Source organism: Pleuronectes platessa, chromosome 10 (genome assembly GCF_947347685.1).
Source record: "Pleuronectes platessa chromosome 10, fPlePla1.1, whole genome shotgun sequence".
Classification (NCBI taxonomy): domain Eukaryota; kingdom Metazoa; phylum Chordata; class Actinopteri; order Pleuronectiformes; family Pleuronectidae; genus Pleuronectes; species Pleuronectes platessa.
The window spans coordinates 24,985,055-25,004,492 of record NC_070635.1 but is presented as its reverse complement, the minus strand read 5'-3'; the positions used below and the strand labels follow the sequence as shown (position 1 = coordinate 25,004,492).

General features: G+C 40.2%; 1 protein-coding gene across 1 annotated transcript; it reads left to right on the top strand.

Moving 5' to 3' along the window:
* The first annotated feature begins 4,048 nt into the window (after positions 1-4,048).
* pou3f2b (POU class 3 homeobox 2b) lies at positions 4,049-5,335 on the top strand. The gene has a single exon (XM_053432975.1). The coding sequence runs from the start codon at positions 4,049-4,051 to the stop codon at positions 5,333-5,335; it is 1,287 nt and encodes a 428-aa protein (XP_053288950.1).
* Positions 5,336-19,438: the final 14,103 nt, after the last annotated feature.

Genomic DNA, 19,438 nt, shown 5'->3' with positions numbered 1-19,438 from the left:
TATTTAACCATCCGCTTCTTTGATTTTCTTCATAACACGAGCCGTGTCTTAATAAAATCTAATTATTTCCGCTCGCAGGACGCTTTCTGGTGAGAAATTGGCAGAGGGATGTGAACTGATGTATGGGGAGACAGTCGCCTAATTAGAGCGTTAGAAATTGAATCTTTACAGCACACGGGTCATATAATTATCCTACTGTTAATTTAACGCTTACATTCTCTGCCGTTCATTTTTAATTCCCTTAAATGTAGTTTGGCAGCAGCCCTCAGCGCTCCGCTCTGGATTTTTACAGTAGAAGAGGAGGCTGCCTGGTCCCTTAATCTGGCCCCTCTGACTGACTGAATAACTGAGGACCCTGCAGTCCAAATAACAAGGCTCGCATCATTTATGCATTGTTAAGCCCTGTAATTGAAACAAGCCATAGTTTGCATATTACACCATTAAAATAATGTGCTTTGCGTTTCTCCCAACACGACTATTTAAGCCTGTGTGGCGATGTGGTAATTCCTTGAATTATAGCCTAATTACCACAATGTTCTTTTGATTTGGCCGATTTCAATGTTATGCCACAGTAGCGTTCAATATTACCAGGATGAATTACTGAACCGTGTCTGGAAACTTTTCCGCGTACAACTTAAATTCTAGGTTCTGCGTGTGGCGCCAGTGCAGCTGGATTCACATCCAAAAAAGATTATTAGCCTATGAAATGAGACCCATTTAAGGCCCAATCAGTAATGCTTAATTGAAGAACTTGAGCTACACATGGAATATAAGCGTGTTGTGTGATTCTGTAGGCCTGGTTTATAGGACTGTTCATTGATATCATTCATGTAAACAGTCCAACACATTGTTAACTTGCGCTGTTGTTTACTGTTTATCCTCACAACAAAAGACATGTTAATTACAAATCATATGAATATATTATATTGAAATTATGGTTATGTTTGGGGGGTTTCTATGTTTGAGACACACGATGTGCCTTTAAAGGAGGAATATAACATAACTATGCATTTATTTAGCAATTTGATGGCCATTAATTCAAAGATAATTACAGTTTAAAGCAGCATGGTGAAAAACAGCTTAAATGGGAATTGGTTTGTATTTATATAGTGTTTATCTGATCTTGATGACCACTCAAAGCACTTTACATTACAGTTTGCCATTCATACAGTGTATCTATTGGCAGCACCTTTTTTTCTATGAGGGGGAATCAGGGTTCAGCATCTTGCCCGAGGACACTTCGGTATGCATATGGGGAAGACTGGGATCGAACTGCCGACCTTCTGGTTGGAGGACGACCACTCTACCCCTCAGCCACAGCCGCTTGTGAAATCAAAATCCAACCCAGGTCATATAAAGCAGAGAATAGAGAACATCTTATAATTAGCACTTGTCCTTTGTTACATGCCGCTGTATTGTTCCCACACCTCACATGACGTGTGTCCCTGTGTGAACTTTTTGAATAAATTTAGGATGCTAAGAATGATTTGTCTGTCTGCACATTCACTCTCTGTTTTATCTGGACATTTTGAATAATTTTCGTTGGAAATATTTCTTATAAACTGCTTTTTTTATTGATTTTAATTTTACTCCCTGGTCCAAGTTATTAAAGAAAAATGTTTAATTACAGTTTCAGTCATTTGCATAGTTTGGAAGTTATAAATTGAGAATATTGAAGAACTGTGTGCATTGATTTATAGGTTTAATTTGTAGGAAGTGTGTATTACTTTATTTCTGTAGGACTGAATTGTTATAGGCCTTAGACTAAAAAAGTGCTTTTTAATTAAACATATACAGGAGGAATTATTAATACATCTGAACATTCACAATTAAGGGTTTTGTGGAAAGTTAACGTTAGAAGTTTTGTTTGTAATTTCTTTTTTTTTTCACACAGTTTGCTTTATCTCACTGGAGTGTGAAGAGCAGCTTTGAGGACAGACATAATCTCTCTCATCTTTTTCACTTGCTCGGGCCCTTTCTCCCTCTCAGGGCCCTGTGCTCTTTACTCCTCCCTCCTTTATCCCTGCGAAGGCTTTGTCCCGACACCAGAGAGCCTTTCTCTCTAAATAGAGGCCTTTAGATAGTCCAGGGACGGGGTGTGGGGGTTGGAGGGGGGCGAGGGGCAGCGACGCAACTGCCGTTGTTTCATTTACCTCTCCCTATGGCAACGAGCAGTGGTCGGCCAGGAATGTCCCCTCTCTGGACAAAGTCCTGGTCCCCGAAGCTGACACCGAGGGGGACGACAGCTGGGATGGGATGGAAAGCTGCCCTCCTTACCCCTGGACCAGAGGCCTGAGTCTAGACTTAATCCTCCTCTACACGTGTGTCTCTCCTCACTTGAAGGGAATGATGAGTGGCCAAAGAGGTTTTTCACACACTATTAACTCTGAAATAGTTTGGATATACGACCAGAAAAATCATTTCTGAATCTGTTGGTGTTAAGAAGCATCCTGGAAGGATCCCAGTGCGGCTGCACCACGCTCTGCTGGTCCCACATAGAACCTATTCAGTGCTGTAAACAACCATTTAGAGAACACAACTCTACATTTACCAAAGGAACATTGCAGGGACGAAGGCGCAAAAGACAAAAACTTTTTTGAAATATACATCTTTTAAGTCAGTCATGATACAAAATCTCAGCCCCAATCCAGGCACCTTATTTCTTTCTATGTGTAGCCTCTCTTACTGAGATGGAGCTTGTAAAATTGACTTTACAGCCTATTTGGAGACAAAACTTTATTTGATTATTTCATGGGATGTTTAAGGTTTTTAATTCAAGGACATATGAAACTTCCCTATGGGCGGAGATATACAAGTCTACACTTTTATTTGTATTTGAGAAAGTGCAGCCAATTAACCAATTCATTATTTTTTTTAAATGCAAACACACTAAAAAGAAAATAACAGACTGATGTCAGCACTCAGTGTAAGTGTCACCTTTTCAAATGACAAACGCCTCCATTTGAACAAACAATACATCTTAAAACCTGCATCTTCTGAATGCAGATCAGGTGCAGTCAGGAGCAGGCTGCATGTCAACAAATGAGGTCAATAACTGCTCAGTCGCAATTTACTCCAATTTATTGCTGCTTAATCGTCAGGACTTTTTATATTAAATAAAAATATTCACCTTAATTGTGTCTTCTTTCATCTTTTAACGTGATTTTATTCCTCTTACATTGTACCTTAGGGCTTACATCCAGAAAATCATGGTGAAGTTTAGGCTGTAAGACAAGGTTTTTTTTATTTGTTGATTTAAAACCAGTTTGAATAAATGTTATATATTATTATTACTATGTTATATTATATTTAAATTATAATTATTTTGTCTCACACGTACATAACTGGCAAAATGTCCACATTTAATTCTGAACTTTGTTAAGGAGTAATGTAGCAGTAATGGTTGATTGATTCTCCTTAAGAATCAGGGTACATCAATAATTTAATTCACACACATTTACACACACACATTACACTGCACAAAATAATACAATTGTATTAATTAATAAGCACACGCCTAATAACGTCTCAGCAGAACTCGTGAAAACACTCATCTGTACTTTTCTGTCGAGCAGCTCCAATTTGCAGCCTGACCTGTTGTATTCTGCAGATAACATGAACATGCTCTGAAATCCAGCTTGCTTTGTCGCAAAAGTTGACGCTGTCTGATCACATCAGGATGTTGCACACACGTTTCCAGCATTTTTTGGCATAAACGTGCGCGTGATCACAGCCAACTCTTAAAAACAAAAAGTAACTCAATGATTAGACATACACATCAGAGGAAACCCTGCTCTCCACGAACTAGCCTGCACCCAAAGCCGCAGTCTTGATACAACATGATTATCAAAGTAAATCAACTGTATCTTACAGTTGCACTGCTCATCCCGGTGCTCCGTCTCCCCACGCTGCACTCCGGCTCTCCGCGTCCACGGGAGCCTCAACTCGCACCTCTCCGACAAAGAGAGTAGTGTTTGCGGAGACTTCCCCGCAGCCAATCGCCGTACCGTTGCCCCGGGTAACCACGTCCATCATCTTTGCCCGTCCAATGAGTGGCAGGGGCGGGGCGGAGTCCAGGTGCGCCTCGGCGTACACTTGGCAGAGCGCCTGGGAGCCGCTTGTGGGCAGGAGAGGATCTGTCAAATGCGAGGTTCCTATAATAAGAGCGACCAGTCCGGCTCCGAAAGTCATGGCGACCGCAGCGTCTAACCACTACAACATACTCACCTCCAGCGCATCCATCGTGCACTCGGAGCCTGGCAGCATGCAGCAAGCCACGGCGTACCGGGACGCACAGAGCCTGTTGCAGGGCGACTACGCGCTCCAGAGCAACAGCCACACGCTCAGCCACGCACACCAGTGGATCCAGGCGCTGTCCCACGGAGAGGGAGCCCCGTGGTCCTCCAGCCCGCTCGGCGCGGAGCAGGACATCAAACCCACGGTGCAGGGCGCCCGGGACGAGATGCACAACTCCAGCAGCAACCTGCAGCACCAGTCGCGGCCGCCCCACCTGGTGCACCAGACGCTCGGGAACCACCACGACAGCCGGGCGTGGAGAACAACCACCGCGGCTCACATACCGAGCATGGCGACGACGAACGGCCAAAGCCTTATTTACTCCCAGCCGAGCTTCAGCGTGAACGGGATGATCCCGAGCAGCGGGCAGGGGATGCACCACCACATCCTAAGAGACAGTCATGATGACCAACACAGCCCGCACCTCAGCGACCACGGCCACCCGCCGTCCCAGCATCAGCACCAGCACCAGCCGGGGAGCCACCACGACCACTCGGACGAGGATACGCCGACCTCGGACGACCTGGAGCAGTTCGCCAAACAGTTCAAACAGCGGAGGATCAAGCTGGGCTTCACGCAGGCGGACGTGGGACTCGCCCTGGGGACCCTGTACGGAAATGTGTTTTCCCAAACCACCATATGCAGGTTTGAGGCCCTGCAGCTCAGCTTCAAAAACATGTGCAAGCTGAAGCCTCTGTTGAACAAGTGGCTGGAGGAGGCGGACTCCACCTCGGGCAGCCCGACCAGCCTGGACAAAATCGCTGCGCAGGGCAGGAAAAGGAAAAAACGGACTTCGATCGAGGTAAGCGTAAAGGGAGCGTTGGAGAGCCATTTTTTGAAGTCACCTAAACCGGCAGCGTCGGAAATAATCGGCCTGGCGGACAGTCTGCACCTGGAGAAAGAGGTGGTGCGGGTTTGGTTTTGTAACAGGAGACAGAAGGAGAAACGCATGACTCCTCCCGGAGGAGCTCTGCCAGGGAGCGAGGATGTGTACGGGGACACGCCGCCGCACCACGGGGTCCAGACCCCGGTCCAATGAACTCAGCCGGACCGCTCCTCCAGGACTTGTTTATCCTTTTTATTTATCCCCGAGGGTATATATAAATCACTGGACTATGAAGCGATATAGTGGTGTTTTATGTGTAATAGATTGCAGTGAGTACTCACACAATATCTGCAGTGAATCTGTGAAACCCGGAGAGAGAGCGAGGGGAGGACGGGACATTTGATTTCCTCTCCCAGAGCTAAAGGAACATAAGCCTGTGTTGTGTTCTCCGAGGATACATGGCCAGCACTGTGACTCCAGTCGACGCAGTTTCGAGGTGTAGCCCCCATTGTGTTATTGAAATCATACTTGACGAAAACAAAAGTAGAGGGAGGGGGAAAAAGGCATACGTGTTTTTTAGACGACAGGTACAGCTCAGCGGTTCCCATTTGATACTTTCTTTTATTTTTTTAAACCCAATTCAACATTTATTTTGTCCTGTGCGTAAAGGGAGAGCAGAGGCGTTTTAGTTTTATAGCTCTACACTGTGCGTCCAGCAGTGGATGGATAGATGGCTGGGTGGGTGGGTGTCGCAGTGGGGGTCAAAGGAGCTGCGTTAATGGAGTAAACTGGGGGCCAGTGGAGGCTGCGGCCCCAGTCCAGTGGAGTCCAGCTGAGGGTGAGCATCGGCCGAGTCCCATCTGTCAGCCAGGCAGCACAGAGCCGCTCTGCGCTGCGGGAGGAACTCTGCTGGAAGCTGCAGGCCATTCAGCTCGTATTTATTCTGAGAGGATGTGGTCATGGACATTATTATTATTATTATTATTATTATTATTATTATTATTATTATCATTATTAAGTTCACTGGCTGACCTCTCCAGTGGCCTGCAGTGCAGTCGGGCCCTGACCAAGTATTAACGTGATATTCCATGATATTCTTCACAAAACCAGCGTTAAATAATATAAATAATATAAAATATCCTCTGAGAGTCTCCCAGCTCAGGCTCCGTGGCGATTGATTTGATTATCTGGCACTTTTCCCATAACAGGATGGGCTATAGATATATCTACATAGATATATGTCAGCAACTCTCACATACATTTTGGATCCACTTTTGTAAATATTGTATAACTTTGAAAAGTCATGTCTTCATCCCTTTTTTGTTTTTCTTTCTTCACTGGGGCACTTTTCTGGATCGATGTTTTCAAAAACAAGCGGGCTGAGTTTTCTTGTACTTGTTTGCTATTTAACGTTATTATTTTTTATTTTGTAGCCGAAGTCATGCTCGTTTGCGGTTTTATAATTTGCTGTTTTAATTTGACTCTGACGACGTGTTTAAAAAAAACACGTTTTAATGAGTTTAATTTTGATCAATTGTCCGATGAGTTATTTTTTCTTTGTGAAACTACGTTAGATTGTGTTTCCAATCAAATGACTGTCTGAATTCAGATTTAACATTACTTTCAAACCATAAATGAACCAGGACAAAAACAACGAGATCACCACCATGATTAGTCGGTTTGGAAAATAAAATAAATAATGATAATACATTTCTATCTAAATTTATATTTTAAATCACATTTGGTGACATTCCAAAAATTGCAGCATATGATCAAAATTATTATTATTGTTATTATTATCATTATTATTGTCATTATTATTATTTGTTCGTGAGCTTGTTGCCATGCGTTTTATTTCAGCCATTTTGTTTATCTTCGTGCTTTATTCTAGGGGAAAATTGTTGTGGAGAACTTTTATTTTGTTTTTTAATGAGATTGTAATTTATTCTACGGTGGGTTTTTATATAGGTGACACGAAGAGCAAGATATATATGAAATGACAGCAAAGAGGCTTTTGTTTTGAAGGGAAGGAGCGATACTTAGTTTTATTTTGTTTTATTTGACTTTTTTCCAGCGGCATTGCCACAGCTTGGACCGGTACATTTAAATGTACATAATACATATTTTCTCCGCACAGCATATTGTCATTTTTGTAATTATTTTATCGTATCTTGTTTTTTGGTTTGAAGCAAACACAGATATCCAGGGATGGGTTTTTCCTCTCTCATGTGGGAACAGAATTTATCTTCTCTTTTTTTTTTTTTTTCATGCCATTGAGATGTTTTCCTCGGTAGCTTTATTGAATCGAAGTTTAAATTCACTTTGTGGGACGTAGACCTGACCTGTAGCAATCCGAAGCCGTTTTCCTCTGGTTTTGGTTGAATCGCCTGCTGTTAAACCTTTATTTTTATTTTGTATGTTTTGATGGGGGTCGGGTGGGGGGGGGGGGGGGGGGGGGGGGCTCTGTGGGCTCTGTCATAATCGCTGGATGAACTTGGGGTGAAGCAGAGGAGAAAAATGCCTGTAGGTGTTTCATCACTTGACACATGAACAACGGACTTGCACATTTTTAAATAATGGGGTTGATATTAAACAGCTTTTTTCCAACGTCAAGGCTAAATGTATTTTTTTACCCAAACCTGAAAGATGATGATGATGATGATGATGGTGATGATGATGATGATGATGATGCAGTGAGTTCACTGTCTGCTCTGCAGCTGTGTTGTTTAAAAAAAAAGAAAAAAGAGAAAGAAAAAATCTGTCTCTTGCTTTGATCCCATTGGTCTGGGCGGAATTAATGGTGGGGAGAAAATCAGGGTTGATGAATGGAAGATTATGAGCCGATGATGTGTTGTTTCTGCCCCGGGCTGATTTTAAATCGACTGGCTCTGCCTGAGAAAACCTCCGCTTCAATGTAAGGTTAAATTAGGGGCTCCCAAAGTAAGGTGCTAGGACCCACAGCGGTCCAGGGATTGGCTGAACGTGGCCCAGCAGATTTTGGTTGCACTTCCATTTCACTGAGACTTAAAGGTATGACTTTGTCTGTTGTATGCTCACAGTATTGGGAACTAAAAAAAACACAAGCTTAGAAATCAAATATAAATATATACATATATATATATTAAATCTATAAAGTTGAGGGTTTGTTTTGTTTTTTGTATTCTTGCTTAAAGACATAAAAACCAACAACACTTTTTTATTTATTTCACGTAATAAAACCTTTTTCAATGGATAGTTCATTCATATCAGTCTAAATCCAAAAATATAAGCTCTCCATCACATCAATAGCAACATTTTAATGAGCAGACCTCTTGACTTATCTGTGAAACTGCTAAACCAAACATGTGTACTCACAATTCTGATACAGATAATGATAAATAAAAGTTTTTATTTCTTAAATAATATTAATCAACTTCAGAAGATCAAAACTTGCTTAATTTTTACAGCCCAAAAAGTCCCAAACAAAGCAAGTTTGCAAGTTTGCAAGTAAATTCAACAACCCAGACTTTGAACGCACCAGGGATCATTTGATTTAAATAACTGCCTCCTGCTATTCAAACAAAACCTATTGTATTCAATTTACATAATATTCCCTCATCACCACTGAAATTATCTGGATCAATAGATAAAGCAATGCCCTAAAGAGGAAAAAGAAATCCACTATAATATTTCTATAGGGACTTCTAGTGACAGTGATATTGACAGTGGTGACCGTGGTGGCATTTCCCCATTCTCCAGTGTGTCATTGCTCCATAATACTCCCAGAGGAATGTATGGTGTGATCGGATTCTAGTTGATTTTATGATGAAACTGATGGCCATAATGCACAGTTGTTATTTCCTTTCCTTTCCACCTCCTGTTTTGACTAAAAGATATCTGAAAGAAAAAATATATAAATTCATATTCGTTTCAATTCAGCTCTGTTTCACTCCACAAGCGGCCGGCCTCTGTCCTGCTGTTTGCAGCAGTAGTGAGGAAGAAGAGTATAAACTGAGATTTACAGGGCACACTTCAGCATCATTATTGATACATGACAAGGATCAATTGGGTAATTGAAAGCTGATTTCTCAGTGATGACCAATAAGCCTAATCATAAACCAAAACAAAAAGTAGGGTGCTCTTTAGGATCCTAAATCCATTGAACTGAGAGAATAAACAGAACAGACTATTTTAACTAGCTGTTGCGATGAATGATTTCCTGTGGGGACTTCATGTGTGACTATGTAAACATGTTTGTACTTGCTGAACCTATTGGCACTGTCTTTCTACTGTGGACAAAACAATGACATAAAAAGTAACAATTTTCTCAAGTGAAAAATTTGTAGGCTGGGCATAATATTCCAATAATACACAGGATTAGAGCAGCCTATGTGGCTTCTATTCAGAATGTGTCGTCAATGGTAACATGCATTTTTCTCAGCCGACATTTTGACTTGAGGCCCAGATGTTCGGGAAAACATTAACAATAAGTCTGTTGTTAATGCTCAACTGATTAATTTCATTATTTAAACCCATGCTTCATTGTTTCATGTAAAAATGTCCCTATATGTTTAATTTGCCTCCATGTAGGCTGATAAGCAAAGCTGATATTATCTCTCTTTAATGCACTACAGTGGCTCCAGATTACAGCACAATACAGCGCGATCATTTCCACATGCTGGTATGTTGCTGATGCAGGGGAAATGAGACGCTGACCCTCTGTGCATCATCGTGACCGTTTGACCTGCCATTTGGACGACTGGCATGAAATGACACCCTGACATAAAGGCCTCTCTCTGATCTGTGAAGTGGACATTTGTGGAGCCAAGTAATCAAAAAATAAAAAGTGTGCCCTCCTGCCCTTCACCCACTCTTTGGCAGATGCAATTAATAGCATGTCGCGTTAATTACACCTTCCTTTTTATTTAGGTGACTTGAAATTTCCCATTAGGCTTCTAGGGAGGAAAAAAATTAAAAACTCCACTGTTGTGGTGCTGAGGAGAAACAACACAGAGGGGGGATAGTTGGTGCTCTAGCGCCATCTAGTGACACCATCACAACCCAAGGGTGAGTCGAAGCTGTAAGTTTATTACACTGTGACTGATTCAAACTTACAGAATCTATTCAAATCTATAAAATCATTAAATGGGGACCGATTCATGTTTATAAGAGTTTAGTTTGTGGACTAATGTTTTACTTTGGGGGTGTTTATTGCAGAATCATTTATTCAGTATTTGATCAAAGGCAGTAGAAGCCTTAACAACAATGTTAACTGGTATTAAATGAATACAATAAGATTATGATTAAAAGGCCAACACTATTTACAGTCAATAGAGATCAAAGATATTTTTAGCAATTTCTCAAACTGCATTCAGATGACACAGTCCACCGTTAGTCCCTGTAGGACTGTTGCTATTAATCTTCCTGACACAAATAGATCAGACATCATCACATGATTATCATATAATTAGGAAGTAAAAGGTACACTTTCAATATTAGTTTTCTCTTTTCAAATGAATTAACATAAAGATAATTTTATCAAGTGTTAGCGTTTATGTACAAGAGCAAAACGTAAAACTCGAGAAATTCAACTCAACATGACCATGTTATGATTACATTTAACATAGTTATGAAAAATTATAAAAGATGAATAATTACAATGGATACATAACTATAGTTTATATAAACATTAGAGAAAATATCAGTCTAAGAATATCCACTGAATCATACATCAGTGTTTTTTGTTTTTCTGCCTGCCTGTAAGCAGCATTACACAAACACCCCTAAACAGATAACCAGGAAAATTGGTCAAAGGATGTTTTATGGATTAGAAAAGAACCCATTACATTTCGGTGTGGATCTGTATCTGGGGACGAATCCAGGAACATTGGGGTTTGGGTTTGTTTTCACTTTATTTGACAATTTCTGCATATTTCTAAAAAAAATTATATAAAGATCTCGAAGAAAAAAACATACAAAGTGTGTGTGTAAATAATAGTGGAATGATTGGATTTAAGGGGCTTTGGTGGAGGAATGTGCTCTACTGTGTGCCATTCTAGTTCTCCTAAGTGATAGTGCCGAGCAACACATTTTAGAATTTATTAACCAACTCAAAATGTTTAATGGTTGTAAAGATTATAAATTAAAAAATTCTAACTTTGCTGCTTTTTCAATCATTGTGTGAATGTGGATTATTGGGTAAACAAGCAGTGAGCCTCGTTGTCAAATGACATTCAGATCGGTAACAAAAGTAAATAATGTAATAAATGATGCCTGAGTTCCATTGAGCTGCCTCAGTTTCTGGGCTGTAGCTCACTGAGACACTCAAGACCAGAGTTAATGTTATAAATGACACCTATGATTTTCCTACTGTGACGAGTAAAACGTAAAAAAGAGCAGTGAAAGACCTCACCTCAGGCTCTGAAGACTCGCAATGGCCATTTTAAACTGGGTTGTCACATTAGTAGACTAAACAATTAATCGTAAAATGATACGACAATCAATAATGACAATTATCATACAAGCAGCCCCAGATCAATAATAGGAGTATGATAATCGTGCAGACCAATACACTGGTTGCAGAGAGCTTTTTTACCAAACTTCACATCTCAGCCTCACAGCTCTTTGCCTGAAAAGCAGCTAAATGTGAAAGGACATCTCAGCCTGTCGAGCCTGTCCAGACGAGCTGGAAACCTCATCGTGCAGAGTGTCCTCTCCGACTGTCTGAAGAGCCTTTGACACACATTGTGATCAGGTTATCAGGAGGAGAGCTGCCCATCATCTCTCCCTCTCTTCTCCCTGGCTTCTCATTTTCAGAGACAGAGTTGGTCATGCCTGCACCTAATAGTTGCTGTTATTACGTGAGACGATATGTAAAGTACAGCAACCACTTCCTGGTGTCAAGATGCGCTTAAAGTACCAATACGGACTCAGCAGTTTTAGTCCTGTTTCACGAAAAAACATTGTGTAATGAGTAGATTCATTTACTGATAAGCATTGTGACAAATTACAAATTAAAGAGTGAGTACAACATCAAGCAGATATATTTATGTCCGTCCCTGAGAAACAACATTAATACCTAATCTTCCTCTGATCATATTATGTCATTTAACATTGTGTGCAGCTACATCGTGTTTCAATATGATTTCCTGGGGTCTAATTAACTTTGAAAAATGAATGTTCAATTTTTGTGACTAACTTTATTGACTCCCTAGAGATCTCCATTGAACGTGTTTGTACAAAGTTTCCCTGTCAAACATCATCTCTGAATCTTGTGAAGCTGAATCAGCCGTCTGTATCAATCACTCATTCAGCCTGTCTTTCTCTCTTCGCTCACACCTCCACTCCTCCTCCTCCCCCCTGAGCGCACAGATAACAGTGATACAAGCTAACGGCCTGAACGTAATTCCACCGTTTGACATTGTTGTTCTTCAATCTCACTCAGATGCATCGCAGCTAATTACACTTTGCACACTTAAGTACACAAATGCGTGTGTGCGTTCATTTGTAAACGGGTTATTGTTTAATTATAACTTCACATGAACTTTGCTGAGCAGCGGGGCGAAACGTGTCTCCCCTTCAGCACATAATTATTCAGGCTGTAATTGCTCGGCCTGTTTGTGAAACATGCTCATCTCTCGGAGGCCATCTTGTGCTGTGCACCGTTCAAACCCAGCACTAATGTTCAATGAAGGGGAATTACGAGTCCTTTTTCAATGAGAATGCCTCATAATCAAAGCGCTGACCTTCCGGTTAGTGGACGAGCCGGACCAACTCTATTGCCTGAACCACAGCTGCCAAAATCAACACTTAAATGTGTATGTCCTTTCCGCCTAGATGAGAGAAGATGAGTTACGGAAGCTAAAAAGCCCAACATCTTTAAATGGATTGGTGTGTGTGATAAGCCCTAATAAGCCAAAGAAGTTGAAAACCTCTGGTCTCTGACACATTTCTGAAAGATGTATCTCTTGCTTTCAAAAAATAAAATGACGAGTAAGCAAAAGAACAGGAAAAAACTTGGCTCAAAAGTGTTTTGATAAATATCTGGTCTTCATTTTGAGAAACATAAGCACTGAATCTGCACCAATAGCATCTGATCAGGGTTTCGAAAAATGTTCTCAAATGTGACTTCACTTGTTTACAGTAATTACAGCAGTTAGACAGTGTGTACAAAATGAAAACTGTTATCCTGGTGGATTTAGACATGGCTAAATAAACATATCCCCTGCCTGCTGCTTCAAAAAGCTACATATGGATTATAGAATTTAGTTGGATTTGACAAACTCAGTACTGACATTCTCCATATCCTTAAAAACAGAACAAAAATAACAAGCTGTCGACCCAGCAGCGCGCTGACTGACAGGGACGACTTCGTTATTAAGAGTCTAAGGTGGGAAACAAGAGAAGGAACACCACGCCACATAATGATGGGTATTACAAAGAGGCCTCCCTCAGGCAGGTCTGAGGTCTGTCGAGTCTCCGCCTGAGGAGGACAAGACAGACCACAGCACTCTGCAGACATGTCTCACTGAGGATAAGAGTATTACTGTACTGGCAGGGTGCTGCAATATTTCAAAAGGAATGTTCATGTGTCACTTACGTGGTTTGTATAGAGAACAATATAGCACAGGGCAACCTTGCGCTAGCAACCACTAACCCTCTATTTTAATGTTGGATTTATTATTCAGGAACAATATTTCCATCCATATATTCCCACTGAAGATTCATCAGGCTATGTCTGTACGTGCTTGAAAGACAAATAAAAAGCTGAACTAATTGCTGTGGATCCCCCCAGGATATATCAGCTTCACAGAGTGGCGTGACAGCAAGGAATCAAGCTGTAGCGCAGAGCGGAAAAGCCTCCATGAATCACGCTTGCATCCGTTCTCGCGCACACAGCAGCAGAGGCAGCAGCGGTGGTGTCGCTGGCTGAGGAATAATCATTGGGGAGGCAGTCCAAATTAATACTTCAGCCGAGGCCGCCTCGTTCTCCGTCATTAGGGCACATTACAGGGCCACAATATACATCATTAAACCAGGCATAAACAATTCATTAAAACACAGTTAAGAAGACAAACTAATGTCACGTCTCCCTGTGGTGTTAATAAACTGTAAAATAGCAGAGGGTTAAGGACATAAACGATCAGTCCACCACTACTGTTCAGTCAGTCAATCTGACTAAAGGCTTCTCTGGTGGTTGTGGATTCAGTAGAAGACCATCCTTTCCTCCAGTCCCACTTTACACTAGTCTTCTGACAAGGCCTTGGCATGACAGAGTAACGTAATCATTTTTTACGAAAGTGATAGTTCACTGTGCACTAAGGCTGGAGAATAAGTAAGAAAGCCATATGAGCAAGTTAAAGGGATAGATCACCCAAGAAATTCACTAATCCTCTACTCACACCTATGGAGGGGAGGGTGAAGTGTTTGAGGCCACAAAACCCTTTTGGAGTTTCAGGTTTAAACAGCTTTGCAGCCAAATCCAATACAATTGAAGTCAATGGTGACCACCTCTTCAAACGTAATAAAAAACTGAAATAAGAAAAAATGCCTTAACATTGCTTGTGTGGTGTCATCAAAGTGTTCTAATGCCCCAACATTCAAATTAGACTCGAAACACTTTGATTAAAAATGTGTTTTAGCCTAACTGTCCTCTGATATCCTCCCCTGGAGCCACGTTAGCAGTTGAATCAAATGCTTAAGGACACTCAGATGACACCAGAGGAGGCATTTTATTCTTCTTTTTTTTTTAAGTTGTTCTTTTACAGTTGAAGAATCTGTCACCGTTTACCTCAATTGTATTGGATTTGGCTGCAACACTGTTTGCCCTTGAAAGTGTTTTGTGGACTCAAACATTTCCCTTTAATCGATTGAAGCAATGAAGAAAAATATGTCCTTGAAGGATGGCAAGAGAACTGTGGAGTCACAGAGCAACAAAGCTTTCAGTGTCGGTCATCAGTGTTCAGGTTATTTCAAATCTGGTGAAAGGGAAGCACCCGGTTTCATCATGACAGAGGCACAACCTTTTAACACAACAGTGGTGTTCGCGGTCATGTCAGCATCACTGCATGTCCAACCCGTAGCACAAAGGCTGACCACACAGCCAGACAGGGAGGAGAGAAAAATGCATACTCTTGAAAGAAAAGCAGGGTCGTCGCAGTCACCCAAGGTGGCAAATAAATACAACACATAAGTAATTATCTTGAAAATACTTGTCTTGGGTGGGCCAGAAAACCCTGACGTGCACACTTCTTAGCTTCTAGTCAACCAGCCATAGTCAAAAGGTTTTCATCCTCTGTTGTCTGATTCCAACTCTCTGGGGTAATGGTTTCATCATCCATAAGCCCTCATAGAAACACATATTAATGCCATACTGTAAGCACACCTTCTAGTTCAAACACAACCACTGAATACAACCAAAAACAAATAGAAAAATTATACATTTCAACGGAGCTATGACTTTAATGGGACAGTCCAACCTTTTAAAGGTTTTTAAGTTAAACCAATTATTATATTGGATGATTTATATCTGTTGGATTTCAGGCTCATCCTACACCAGGCTTCTGTCAGGAGTTTATCCTAGCTTAGCAAAAATGATCAGCGATACCACTAGCATCAGTCCCCCAACAGCATTTTTTTCTTTTCGTTGATAAATTAGCCCGATTTAGGCTAAACATTTACCATTCTTATTACTAAGCTAAGCAGGAGATACTTCTGTTCTTTTTAGGCTACTTAGCTTAGGGCAGGACATAATGCTGTTCCTTGTACTAGGCTATTAGTCTGACTTTTGGCAACATGACAGCTTGGAGAATCAAAGTGCTGTCCATTTCTTCTGATCCTCCTTGAGATGGTTCTACTCCTTCATTGGAGTCCAGCTGTGTTTAATTAAACTGATTGGACTTGAGTAGGAAAGGCACACACCTGTCTATATAAGACCTAGATAGATAGATAGATAGATAGATAGATTACTTTATTCATCCCCGAGGGGAAATTAAGTCGTCATAGCAGCCGGTACATTTGAATACAATAAAATACAATACAATAGAATAAAATATAAAATATAAAATATAAAATATTGCGGTAGAAAGAATAAAAACAGAAACACAAGATAAAATAGGTAGATAAGGTGCAGTGGCAGATGATGGTAATAGTACTGATGATATGATGGTAATGTTATTGTTAGACAGTATATAAAAAATAGTACAGTATATATAGTATATAATATATATTTATATATGATAGTAATTATACCAATATAATAGCAGTATATAGTAATAATAGCAGCAACAGTATATATAATAATAATAATAGTAAAATATAATAATAATAACATGTACACATGTATAAATAAAATATGTGTATATAGACTTATATATACAAAGAATATACAAAGAGTATGATATAATATATGATATATAGTACGGGTATACATATTTTTTGGCGATACAATAGATAATATAATATACTGTGAGTGTAAGAATATGTAGACAGAGTGTGCAAAAGACAATATTATTGTATAAAATGATGAATTGAGACAGGTCAGAGCAAAAGAGAATCATGAGGTCGAAGGAACTGCCGAAGGAGCTCAGAGACAGAACTGTGGCAAGGCACAGATCTGGCCAAGGTTACAAAAGAGTTTCTGCAGCACTCAAGGTTCCTAAGAGCACAGTGGCCTCCATAATCCTTAAATGGAAGAAGTTTGGGACGACCAGAGCTCTTCCTAGACCTGGCCGTACAGCCAAACTGAGCAATCGTAGGAGAAAAGCCTTGGTGAGGGAGGTAAAGAAGAACCGAAAGATCACTGTGGCTGAGCTCCAGAAATGCTGTAGGGTGATGGGAGAAAGTTCCACAAAGTCAACTATCACTGCAGCCCTCCACCAGTCGGGGCTTTATGGCAGAGTGGCCCGACGGAAGCCTCTCCTCAGTGCAAGACATATGCAAGCCCGCATAGAGTTTGCCAAAAAACACATGAAGGACTCCCAGATTATGAGAAATAAGATTCTCTGGTCTGCTGAGACCAAGATTGAACTTTTTGGCGTTAATTCTAAGCGGTATGTCTGGAGAAAACCAGGCACTGCTCATCACCTGCCCAATACAATACTAACAGTGAAGTTGTAGACATGGTAGATACCAAATTAACGTGTAGAAGCACTACAAAAGTGGAATTTTCATAATATGTCCCCTTGAATGAAAGATAACAAAACACAAATAGCTTTTCTTCTTTGTTTATTCTGTGGTATAAAGATTTTCATTTCTGAAAATATATATACAGATACATGTTTGTGTGAACGGCTCATATCGGCCAATATCAGCCAACTAATTTAACGGCAAGTCTACATGAAACCTCCAACATTTTAGTTTATTTAGTTATTAGTTATTATTAAATTTACTACCTCAAATCAAATTGGACACTATCGATTGGTGTTTTGAGCCTATTTGTTTCACAGCTATGGTGCTAGGGCCAGACGCCCTTAATCTCAATCTCAGAATCCTCAAGTTTTTTAAAGGACATTTTTATTAAACTGCCTCGTTATTGGAATGACGTGGTTTTTGGTAACTTTGCATGTTGCAACATTAAGGATTTAATCTAGATTAATTTGATCTAAATTCAGATCAAATTTAACATACACATATTACTGGAGTCAACTAACAAAAAAAAGTCTGAATTAATGCAGACTCATCTCAAAGTCAAGGATAAATTCAGATAACAATTAAGCTATAGATACCAAGACTATTAGTGTAATCGCTTGTCAATTCAGCCGTCTTTTTAAAGCTACATAAAAGAGAGATGAGTAAATGATGAGAAATCCCTTAAAAGTCTGAATCTAAATCCAGGAATGATAAGAGGCAAATTCATTTTGTTTTGCGAACAAAGGAAGCAACTTTGTCCTTGAAAAACCAAAGATGCAGTTAAGACAATACATTTCTGTGTATACTTTTATGTTACACTATGGCCTGCTAGACTAATCAGTCAATACCACTTTTTGAGCAAGCATCTTGAGATGCAATATCATTATTTTTCGTAATTCTTCGAGTGGATTACAATTTCTCTTAATTTTATTTTTACTTTCAAGTAATAGTCTTTGCATTAATCAAAGAAATAAATAATGAAAACTACATATGTAAATGAAACTTGAAAGGTATCAAAGCTCATATAAGCTGTTTAGCATAAATTTCCTTTGTTAGTATGAGTCTGTGATTTGATGAAAGGAAAGCTACAGTCTTAAAGGTAACTTCAAAGGAATCAAAGTTCATATAACCAGAGCTTTGGCACAAGGAATCAAAGGATAAGGTTATTCTATATGGAAGTTTTTTTCAGTTCTCAAGCTATTTTAATTGATCAGGTCGGAGTGGCCAAGGGGGTAGAGCGGGCGTTCTCCAACATGAAGGTTGCCGGTTCAAACCCCACTCTTCCCCATCTGCATGCCGAAGTGTCCTGGGCAAGATACTGAACCTCTAAGTGGCCCCTCATAAATGTTGAGTGTACTAAAAATGTAAGTCGCTTTGGACAAAAGCGTCAGCTAAATGACAGGTAATGTAATGATTAGAGAAGACAGAAGATTTTTTTTTTCTTGGGAAAATTGACTGATTTATCATGAGAGGAATGGACTTAGTTATTAGAGGAAGATCTTTTCGGACTTCTCGACCCCCTGTAATCAGAAGTAGCTCCCCCAGTTGGAGAGGGAGGCGGTCTTGTTGTGTTCAATAGGTTTTCCTGAGAGAAGTTTCAGCATTGGAGTGTGAGAGAGGATGGTCTCCTGTGCAGCCGATTGCGTGTATACCACAACCCTTCAATGCTTCAGCAACAGTGCCTCATTGGTACATCAGCTACATCTACCTCTTAACCCAGCAGTGAGTTAATGCATGAAATGTACATGTGGGTGTAATTATTCTATATATACCTCATAATTACCTATACAGAATACAGTCATTTTTTGTTCAAATGATTTTCCATTATAGTTATTGGGTTAAGGGGGAGGGGGGATTTAAAACGTGTGTTTCGAGTTCTTCTTTTCAGAGGATCACCAGGAACTCCTAACTCATTGTTTGTACAAGTTCCCTTGTGCATCAAGCATCACGTAAGGTCACTAAATATATTCACATTTCTCTTAACATTCATTGTTTGGCTAGATGCCTCCATTGCAATTCCTTTGCAATTAGTTATTAGACTTTGTATTGACAATACAGTAAGTGAACTATCTGTAAAGGATTTACTTATTGCATAATAAATGCATAAGTTGTTGTGATTGAATACAGTTTTGGTATGCGTTTGTTCTTTTGGGGGACTTGTGTGGGTGGGGGAGCTTTCCTGTGCTTTTTCAGATATGACAAAGTTTG

What these genes read in the sequence shown, in the direction of transcription:
- pou3f2b (XM_053432975.1), top strand. Translation starts at nt 4,049, where the DNA reads ATGAGTGGCAGGGGCGGGGCGGAGTCCAGGTGCGCCTCGGCGTACACT.